The sequence below is a fragment of the Pezoporus wallicus genome, unplaced genomic scaffold (assembly GCF_028554395.1).
Source record: "Pezoporus wallicus isolate ANWC-B61680 ecotype Strahan unplaced genomic scaffold, APGP_CSIRO_Pwel_v1 scaffold_6445, whole genome shotgun sequence".
In the NCBI taxonomy this organism is placed as follows: Eukaryota; Metazoa; Chordata; class Aves; order Psittaciformes; family Psittacidae; genus Pezoporus; species Pezoporus wallicus.
The window spans coordinates 1,382,773-1,393,777 of NW_026641753.1; the positions used below are offsets into that span (position 1 = coordinate 1,382,773).

At 40.4% G+C, this 11,005-nt stretch overlaps 1 protein-coding gene across 1 annotated transcript; it reads right to left on the bottom strand.

Annotated features, from left to right (window-relative positions):
- Positions 1–269: 269 nt before the first annotated feature.
- FAM199X (family with sequence similarity 199, X-linked) lies at positions 270–10,878 on the bottom strand. Its single transcript, XM_057425144.1, has 6 exons — positions 10,572–10,878; positions 7,546–7,765; positions 5,685–5,834; positions 5,185–5,346; positions 4,325–4,585; positions 270–3,578 (listed from the first exon to the last, which is right to left on the bottom strand). Exons 1-6 carry the CDS (start codon positions 10,757–10,759, stop codon positions 3,408–3,410), a joined length of 1,152 nt encoding a protein of 383 aa, XP_057281127.1. The 5' UTR covers positions 10,760–10,878; the 3' UTR covers positions 270–3,407.
- Between the last annotated feature and the right edge of the window lie 127 nt (positions 10,879–11,005).

Consider the following 11,005-nt stretch of genomic DNA (forward strand, 5'->3'; position numbering starts at 1 on the left):
ATAGACCAATGCATCAACTGATTTCAAAGCTGAAAGTGTGTTAGAAAAAAAGAAATGGCTTCAGGCCATTCAGCGTAGATGAACAGTAAATACTGCCATTTTTTGTGTTTCTATATTGTAGATGGACTCTGATGTAAATGGTAAATTCAGTCAGTTTGTTTTTTCCCGAGAATGATCTTCACAGGTTTCAAACCACAATATGAGAACTAAAAGTTAAGCCCAGGAAAGTCTTACAAAGACTTTTCTTAGTAAGCACCCCATACTGAGCATACTATAACCATCTTTTAATCAGTTTCCCAGATAAAGAAAAATAGATATTATCTTAACAGAGACAAAGGGTGACATTAGATACATACACACAGATTAGCTTTGTCAGGCAGCTAGCTTTCTTCCTCATATTTAAAATAAGAAAAGAATGTTCTCTATTGTTTACAGTCCTATTGCAATCAGACTGTCAGTGCTCCTTCTAAGCCTTTTTAGAGAAAAAGTTACCATGGAAGCAAACCATTAATATTACAGAGAGCAAATTGATTACATTCACATGACAGTGGGTACAAAGCACCTGGATACACAGCTTCAGTACCATGGAGCCATATGAGTTTTTTTCCTGTTTGTCTCTTATTTTGCTTTTAAACTTGGCACTGTTGATCTATGAATAAAAAGCAGAGATTTGATTCTTTTTTGAAAAAGCACTGATAAGAATGCATGATTTTAGCAGGCTTACTCGTCTTTATCTATCTGAACCCAGTAACGTGTAGGTAACATGCTATAAAACAAAGCAATAGCCAAAATGGACAATGCTTGAATCAGCAAGGCCAGGTTTTTTGAGAAAAGGAAAACAACCCAAACATGTAGAAGTACGCAGGAACTCTTGAATCCCACAGCCATTTCAGGCCCAACTCTCTGAGGTGCCAAGTACTTGGCAAAGACAACATTTAGGTAAGCAAGACGTTACTCTGCATTCTCATCAGAACATAAATTATAACCATGGAACCCCTGGAAATCCATCTTCTTCTATAGTTTTAACTGTCCCGCAAGTGACTATATATCCAGCTGAAGATGATATATCCAGCTATCAGGGCACCCAGGACCTTTTCATTCAGCGTAGCATATGAGCAACTGGAGCCATCTAATCACTTGGATTAATTTATACTTACATGATCATACCAAGATAAAGCTGGAAATACTATCCTACCTCATTTCATGATCTCTGGAAGCTAGTAGACAGGTGCCCAAAAAGAACTATATTTCAGCAAAATGAGGGGGTCTTCTCTCAGCAAAGGCTTTAAACTCTGAAGAGCTGCTGAAATGGAATAAAGTTACACAGTTTCATGCCCCACCACCCTGAGATATCACACCTTTCTTAGAATTCATTTCAGAGTCTCAATTTTCTACTGTATTAAATGTGCACTTTTCTTCAGGGAAAAAGAAAAATCACATTTCAAAGTCACCACAGAAAATAAAGGTTGTCCTGAACTGTGTACACACCGTGAAATATTCCATGATGAATTCATCCATTACAGCCACAGTAAATTGCAAGAATTCAACAACTTCACCCCAAAATTAGCTGAATTGACAGCAATTCACTTTTTTCTTCCACACAAGATATTTAAAAGAAGCTCCAGATTTAAGTCAATCTGGATTCTCAGTAACTTCCATACTGTTAAGAAGTTTCTGGTACTGTTCCTACAGGAGGAAGTGAGGCATCAACCAGCTACAGTTGGTTTGTACAGCTTGTTTGCAGTATAAGCAAACACCGACAGGTAACAGTTACTTCTAGTTAGTGAACAGGTAACTGGCCACACAGGATAGCTAACGCTCGAGTTTAGAAATGACACTACATGGCTTTAACCAGTCAGTGGCCAAGGCTGGGTATCTGTGTCTAGCAGCAGTACGAGTGACTAAGTTCACATGAGTTTGACTATGAACTTCATTTATTTCTTATTGAAGCCCTTCCAGAGGCCATTGTTCAGGTATTTTACTCATCAGTTTATTCTGAGGATACAAGGAATGCCACTTCTGAAAGGAAAACATAATTCAACTGTCAGGGCTAATAGGTCTGTGCAGGACGTGCAGAATGAATGTGAGCAGTCCTATATCCTGCAATTACAGGTACCTGTGCCTACACTAAACTGCCAAACTCCTGAATTTAGAAGAGCAAAATGAAACTAACGAAGCACCAAGATAATGAAAAATTACCTCCTAAACTCAGAAATAGAAAATTATTTTATAATCTTTTAAGTTTCACATTGAAATTTCAAAGTACCACTTTTATGTCAGCTGCAGGGGGATGAAGTTCTGTAACAAGTAGCTCCAAAATAAAGACAAAAGTCACCTTGCAGATTGTCACAATTAGGAAACAGGTTAAAACTATTCTACCGCCCTACCTGAAAGCAATAATTTTACCTTGTGTTCTTAGCAAGAGAAATTCCAAAAGCAGATAGACAACAAAAGGAGAATTCTGCAACATGTAACGGTGTAACAACCCACAGAGAAGACACATCCTCAGCTAAACACACAAGTAAAAAGCACAGCTGCCACCAGAATTGTGTGCCATGTGTTTGCACTTCTGTTTCCAGCTGCATCTTTAACTACTGTAAGTAGTGTCCTAGACAACTTAACTGCAGATTAATGCACTTTCAGTGCAAAAACATGTTTCTAATTTGAAACTCTTCATAGCAATACTAAGGATGTACTGGTCAATGACCAGTAACAATCATACTACCAAGATACTGAGCAGCAAAATTACTTTCTGAAGACTAAGCTTGCAAGTTTGGGCTTTTTTAATTTTAACTGCTTCCTAAAAAACTACATTGTCAGGCATTGTGTTACAGATTCCCTGCACTAGAAGTCCTGCTTCTTCTTTTCTGTGTAGTTTAAGTCATAACTTCTAGAAAAGGGTTTATCACAGTACTTTGATTTTGTATGATCCAGGAGCAAAACCAAAGAAAGCCCAGTAGAACTGAAGACTTTTTCCTAAGATGCTAAACAATCTTCCTAATAATGGGAAAGGAAGAGAGAACAAGCCAAGCGCAGTATTAACGCTAAGTTGAAAAAAAAAAAAGCCAAGACCAAAAAGCTGAAGCATAGTAATGCGTATTTAGTGTCATCCAAAAGAACCCCTAGACTTATGTCTTGCAAGTAATTTAGCACATTTGTCAAGTTCAAATTTTCTTAAAATCGTGTCTATTCAGCAGCTTTTCAGAAGATAATTAAGTTTTGAGATCTTTCTTGCAAAATTAGTCTCAAAAGGTTACTCAATACCCAGACCTTCTTAGCAAAATGACACTTGAGAAAAGATCTGGTTTATGCTGTTAACACTAACCAAAATTTGGTCAAGAAATACATGTAAACAATAAGGATAATACATTTAAGGCTTAGAAAGAACACTGATAAATTCACCCCTGTCACATTAAAACATCCACATCTCCTTCATGGTCTTCCTCAGTCACTTTTAAAGAGAGCACTTCTTCATTAAGAAATAATCCACTCAGTCTTTCCTTACGAGCTTGTCTTTGTTCTTTCAGCTGTCTCTTGCGTAAGGCCTTTTGCTGTAGCTTCCGTTGCTTGGAACGTTTCTATCAAAACACATAAGAGGAATAAAAATTAGGTTTTATTATGTAGACTGAAAGCCACCTTTAAAGCTGGCGAATGTATGTTAACCTTTAAAATAACATTTGTTCTGAAAAATAACTAAAATGAATTCTTAGAGGTGGTGCAAGCATCCATCCAAAATCATATCTAATATTAAAGTACCGAGACCGCCACACTGGAAATTGAAATTATGGAGACGGGATAAGTACCACAGTACCACTTTAACTGTAACATACATCACTAGGTCTCTCCTAACCAAGTCATCTCATTACATGTGTTCAAAGAACAAACTGAAGAAGATTTAAAAAGCCTGATGAAGCTTCTAGTTGAAAAAACCACACACAACCAAGACAGGCTTTACTGTCCAGAAATTGTGCCCAGATCAGGTTGATCAATCTTAAATAATTTTTTTTGCTTTTGCAAAACTGTGGGTGCATTCAAAGAATGAAGTAAGATGCAGAAGCCCCCACTCACCTTATTCAAAACAAAGGTAATGAGAAAATCTACTACATAAAAACATCAGGCTTTCACTTACAAGTGATGGTAAGAGCACAAGTTTAAATTCCTTATGGCTGCATCAGAGGAAAGAGTCAGCACTGGTTTAGCTAAATCACTTCAGCAAATCCTCAGTTACTAACCATGCTCCTCGAGTACAAATACCCTAGCTAAGATCATGCAAGCAACTCTAACAAGTTAGCTTAATACATATGCACAAAATTAGAAACTTTACTTTGGAATCCCGGATTCTTTCGGCAGCACTTGTGGACAAATTACTATCACTGTGTGCTCGACTCATATTGGCACTTGAGTTTGAAGCGGAGTTAGCAACACTTGAACCACTGCTGCTTGCTGAGCTGACCATGCTGGCACTGCTGCTGCTGGCACTGGCGCCGCTCACACCACTGGTACTTGCACAACTGTAGCTACTCCTCTTCCAGCTTTCCCTTGCAGGCCGCTGACGAGGTCCATGTTCCTTGATATAGTTTCTCACCTTTAGAACAGAGAAAGCAGAATTACTAAAGCCTGATACATACTAGACCAAGATACTCCTTTTAATGGAAAAAACACGATTTCCCTGTTAATAATGATAGGTTTATTAGATCAGTCCAGTTTTGTCACATTTTGCTGTGGCTGCTTAAATTCCATCTGCCAGTCATCAAGAGAATTTAACTAAGCACTAAGTTAATATTAACTACAATAGGGAAGGAAGAAAACCAAGTAAAAAGATTTGGGGTTTCTTTCCTTCTTCTGCCCCCAAGCTTTCTACTCAGTGCTCCCCAACAAATTCCAATCCTTTGGAGTTTGAAATGCTAGCTTATCTTCAGTGAGCAAATGAAGTACCTCTATGAGCTGACAGTCACACATGCCAGCAGAGACTTAACATGTATTGAGAATATATAACCACAGTCTTTCATATAAAGGTTTAATACATAATATAATGCTTTTGAACTCTCTCATTGATAATCTGTGTTCTGGTTTATCTCCCTATATATATGCTTATGTATAAAAACTGATCACAACTCCATAAGAGATTTTGCAAGACTATTAGATGCTGGAACCCCAAAGTCGAATGTACAAACCTCAACTCACCTGTTTCAGTTTCTCATCAGTGAGACAGTTCAATTCAATAATGAATTCACTATCTGTAGGTGAGATCTGAGCAGTAGGATCAATAATTTTAATAATATCAAGTTGCTCTCGAAGGCCCATCTCCGTACTGACTTTGCGACTCAAATATTCAATATATTCAACCTAGGACCCAAAGAAAGACATGTCATTTTAAGTATTATTGATTCTAAATGAGTGTCAGAAAAACAGTAGGGGCAACAGAATAAAATGTGCTCAAATACTGCATTTCCTACCGGTCTAGCCTCATTGAGTAGCCTAAAAAACACATGGTGAAAACTCAAATGCACATTAAGCTGCCTACTACAGAAACAAAAGACAAGAAGATTTAGTTTTAAGAATCAAGCAGTACTGCATAGGTCTACATTTACACTGAAGCAATCAGTATGTCTTTTAAGATGTGGCACTAATTGAAAGTTCTTCAGTATGTTACTGTTCTCACATAGGAAAAAAATCAGTTTCACCTGTTCATCATTTGTCATTGCGCTCCATGGAAGTTCATCAAGATTCCTATGCTTGTTTTTCTTTTTCGGAAGCAGACAAGGAGAGCTTGGAATACTAGGTATAACATCAGAAAGTACATCACTCCCACTTGTAATGTCGCTGCCAGGCAACTTGTGATATGCAAGAGAAAGAACAAAGGCTTAGAATACAGCAGGCAGATTTACAGTCATTCTGCCACTATTAACAATTCAAAACACACTGTCAGATTAGCAAAGAATCACTATCCATAGACTCTAACTTAGTAATTACTCCTAACCCTGTAGTATTCCTTTGAATCTTCCAGCAAATGGCAATTATAGCAAACTCAATTCACACTATTCTCTACTTACCAATCCTCTTTTTAAACACGTTGGATTTAAGAGAACAGCAGAATGATGTGGCATTTCAACTGTTTCCCTTCTCCATTGGTGTCAATTGTGCATTGCCCATTGTCCAACCCAAACCTAAATCTCAACCTCCCATTTTAAAGCATAAAGGAAGTTCTAGTTTAAGGAAGATCATTTTAAAGTAGGTTTGTACTTTATACCGCACCCCATAATTACACAAGACAATTCAATTAAAATCACTTTCATTTTCCTGAAAGCAACTGCAGAACTTTAGCTTCATTTATACACCTGATGTAATTTCTGAACACACTTCCAGTTAAAGTGACAGCTGGATTACTCATGCTAAGATTCTGCCACATAACCCCAGAAAGAGCTACAAAGAGTCTTTCCAAAATTCTGTAGGTCCAATCAAGTCAAATGGCTCTTAAAAAAGGCTTGTTTTAAAAAAAAGAATAATTGAGAAAAGGTAGTTACTGATCAAGGATGCTGTCAGCTAACTGAGACATGAGAAATTACTTCTTTTCAAAACACCATTTCACAGCTCAGTGAAGCTCTGAATCTTTGGGATGCAATCCGAGCTGTAACATACAAATGCACTTGGAACTTCTGTGACACAACATACACAGATACTAGCAGTCATTCTAAAACCAGTAAGAAATTCAGAGCTAATTTCAATCCATGTTGTCTTAAGTTCATTTGCATCTTCTGGAACAGGATTTGCGCTTTCTCAAAATCAGTACTTTCTTTCAGTCCTTACACTGATTTTGCAGACTCTGTCCACGCTTTGCCTAAGCTTCCTGACAAAGCTTAAAAGTATTCCTCAGTTTCCTATTTCAAAGCTGTGTATATGCTCACAGTTGATGTAAGTCCGTAATATAAAAAGGCAATTCAAGTCTATAATATATAAACCAGTCTGCATATCACAATTGAAAAAGCTGCTGAACAAAGACAACTACCACAAACTAGAGATATTTGACCACAGCTGAATCCAATACTGACTAGGAAAAAGGAGGATGTGATTCAGCTTCATGCTTTTCCCATCCTGGTGAGACAAATACTCTTTGTACAGGAGAGAAAAAAAAAAAAGATAGGAACAGGCTATGGCAAAAGCTTCTACAATTTGTCTAGATGCCAGCTCCATTCCAAAGAAAGATTTAATATGACCAAACCACTGGAAGCAGACATCTACAGGCAGATTCCAATATCAGGGCAGATCCTTAGTACAAAGGATCTAAGTTCATGGCTATAAGACACATATTGGTCCCCAAGACCAAACTACCATAATATATAAGCACTGCCCTTTGAAGAGCTGACTTTCAGTCTCCCCCTCCAATTTAAGAACACTGGAACAAAATGGAACAAAGCATTTTCTTTAACACTGAAGACTCAGAAATCTGCTCTTATGTTCAGCAGTTACCCAAAAACAAATGCTGAGGACTTTACCAGCACTTAACAGCCTATACAGAATTTCACATTTACAGTGGAAGTAGTTTACCTGCCACTCAAACTCACTGTCTGACCAATCCCAGTATGTGCTGATAGAAGAAGAGACATCACTGCAGACACTACCCTCGGGGAACAAATCAAAAGAGGTGAACTCCTGGTCATCCAAGAGAGAGTAACAGTCATCCTGATCCCCAACGGAAACCGATGAGAACAGCTCTTCACTGCACTCTGAGCTGGCTACGCTGGTTCCACACGATGTCAAGTTCCACCTGCAAAACAGAGAAAGCAGCAAACTATCAATATCATGTGGCCTGGGAAATTCTTCTAAGCCTCATAAAACCACCTCCACTTAGCTTGTCAGTAACCTTATACATTGATTTTATTCCAGTGTTATAATTATGTGAAACATTCTATTTTCAAGTATTTTTAAAGGTCCATAATCAACACCAAAGGGAATTCAACATTAAAACTGGCAAAACAAAATTCCATATACTGTTAACAGAATTACACCTTTATTTTAGTATATTAACAGTTTCCACACCAGAGCCATGATTCCTGTAACGTGTAAATTGTCTTTCTTGGTTTTCTTGTGGTTTGTTTTTTTAACTACTCTGAACTACAAATATAATTTCACATATACTGGGATACCTAAACCCGCATGCAAACTGAAACAAGCAAAACTAAGAAGCAAATCAACTGGACTTCAGGATAAGTAGGAGTCCAAAGGGAAATCTAGGATGATAATCCCCTCAAAAAAACTAAGGTTTATTAAGGAAACACAGATATATCTAAGGCTCCAATATTCACTATTTTCAACTCTGAATGCCAAAAATATTGGACATCCTGTTGGAATGCAAACATGCAAAATGCGAAAATGACCTTTGCAAAATGCTACAGTGCCAAAACTGAACACTTTCCTACCCTCCCTCATAATTTCATTTAGAAAGCTAGTTAATGCTGTTGCTAAAGGAAAGCAATTGAGGACTCAAACTTCACAGAACAGGTTTTTTCAGTCTAATGACAGTAAGCCAGAATTTAACAATGAATCATGAAATCAGCCTCCATTATCTGGATTTCTTTTACACATTGGTGAAAAGTAGGTCGCGACAACTGAGTCAGCACAGCACTGCCACATGGCCACAACAATTTGTCTGTGAATTTTAGAAGCCCTTTTCAAACCCATGCCATAAACTCCTGTCCCGTCAGCCTTTCCACTTCAGCCTGGGTCACTTGAAAAACATTCCTCTATCCAACTGCAAAAGCTGAGTGATGCCATCACCCAGAAAGGCTGGTCCCCACTGTCATTATTTAAGCTGCATACCAGGATGGCTAAATATGTTTGTGATGGTCTCACGCCCACGCCTCTTTGGCCAGCAGTGAATTTATCCAGTGCCAAAGGCATTTCAAAACTTTTCCTTTGGCAGATTCGGGAGATCTTGTCCTCCCTTTTCTGCACCACTTACTCATGTGCGATTTTTTACTGGTACAGAATTTATAGTGAGCAGGGCAATCAATATAGAGCATATATAGAGATACAGAGCAGAACATGAGTGTGGTGACACAGCACACTTCTGAACTTTACTACAGTTTCACTATCCATGAAATACTGATGAAAGGAAAGACAGAGTGGACAAAGTTTCCAGACCAACCAAAACAGAGGATGAGGTGCAGGGGCTATACCACCAACAAGCTATACACAGACATTCCAGGTCTGCAGTACCAGTGCAGTCAGCCCTCGCATTCTCATAACTTGGGATGCTGTACCTGCTGGGGTAAGCAGGATTAGCAAGAAGTAGGAACTACATTAAAATTACTCAAGAAAAATAGAAAGGCTTATGTGAACACTATGGACTGAGCTGTGCATCTACAATGGCTCAATCAGTGCAAGACAGAGCATGTCCTTGCCCCCAAGAAAAGAAATACCCACTCAGTACGTCCAAACCTAGGTTTGCAAAATGAGCAAGCCAGAGTAACACGCTCAAGAAGTGACAATGCAAAGAGAAATGTACTAAATAAAGGCAAAATTGGTGAGTATCATACACTTATCTTACAGATATGCTATGAATACATCTTACTAGTCATGTCACAATTCAGTCTTTCAATATAAGAACCAGATCATGAAAATGCTTCATATTTCATCAAGGCTCTTCACAGTGAACCACTTAAGAGTCTGTAATTAAGAGCTTGCCCTTGTGAATGACACTTAAAAAAACATAATTCCTATTATTTCATACAAATTCGATTGAAAGATTATCTTATTATCCACTCTTCATAATGCTGTAATAGAAACCCTAGTAACTAGCAAAACTATCTTGCAACTCTGGAACAGGAACTAAAACTATCCCACAGGTATGTTTAAAATGAAAAGTCACAAACTCTTCTCAAAAATAAGCTGTTGCTGTATTCAAGCTTAATACCATGCATAAACAGTAGCAGAATGAGGCTCTTAAGTAAACAGGACTGTGGGTTTGATTTGAGAGACACAACTGGAATTCCTTTGTAGAGCTGCGTTTGCATTTTCAGAATAGACCTCTTCTACAAATTACAGACAGGCCCTTAATTAGCAGCATGGGATGGAAATGCTTCTGCACGAATTGGTGCAGCCACCGAGCTGCCTGATTCATTCTGAACCTCTGCAGGCTTGCTTGGTGTCCACGCAAGGCCCGCTTTTAATTACTATAAGCACACCACTCTTCATTTCCCTGTCGTACAGTGCTCAAAACGGCATTTCAAGAAATTCAGAAAGGAATAAACGTACCTTAAAAACCGACCAAGCTCACACTAACATTCTAACGTTATTAGCCGAACGCAGGCTGAGCCCACACGCAGCCTTGCCAAAGGCAACCGTAACCCAGGCAGGGGAGAGCGAGCGGGTACCGGGAGGAACCGCAGCCCGGTCGCACCGTGCTGGTAGAAAAACGGGGAGGGAAGCACGGCCCTGCTGCGCAGCAGCCCCGGCGCCGCCGCAGCCCCGCCCGCCCCGGGCCCCTCGCTACTCCCGAGCTGCTGCGGCCCTGTCGCCTCGGCCCGCCGGATAGGCAACGACCGGAGAACCCCGCGGAGAGGAGGGCGGACCTGTTAGAGTGGAAGCGGTGCAGCGGGTCTGTTCGGTGACAAGACGAGAGCTGGCAGCCGAAGTCGCTCACGTCCAGGCAGCCCTCCTCGCTCAGGCTCAAACTGCCGCCCCGCGGCGGGTGCTGGTGCGAGAGCAGCGGGCACGGCTCCTCGGGGGCCAGGAACTTCTCGTACGGCTCCTCGGTCATGTCGACGGGAACGGAATGGCTGCAGCGCGGCCCGCCGGGGGCGGGGAGGGGCCGCGGAGGAGATCGCCTCACGGTCGCACCTGCCGATCCGCCATCACCGGCCGGTCCCAGGATGCGCCTCAGCCTTACGGACGGCTCCTTCCGGCGCGGGTCCTCCGCTCCGGTCCGGCACAGCGCCCCCTGCCGCGGCGGAGGGCGACACAGTGTGCCCTCCCCCAGCACGCCCCTGGCGCCAGCGGGACGGGG

Coding starts and splice junctions, on each gene's coding strand:
- FAM199X (XM_057425144.1), bottom strand. CDS start 10,759: ATGACCGAGGAGCCGTACGAGAAGTTCCTGGCCCCCGAGGAGCCGTGC. Junction 7,766..10,571: donor CACCGCTTCCACTCTAACAG/GTCCGCCCTCCT, acceptor TCTGTTTTGCAG/GTGGAACTTGACATCGTGTG. Junction 4,586..5,184: donor CTGATGAGAAACTGAAACAG/GTGAGTTGAGGT, acceptor TCTGTTCTAAAG/GTGAGAAACTATATCAAGGA.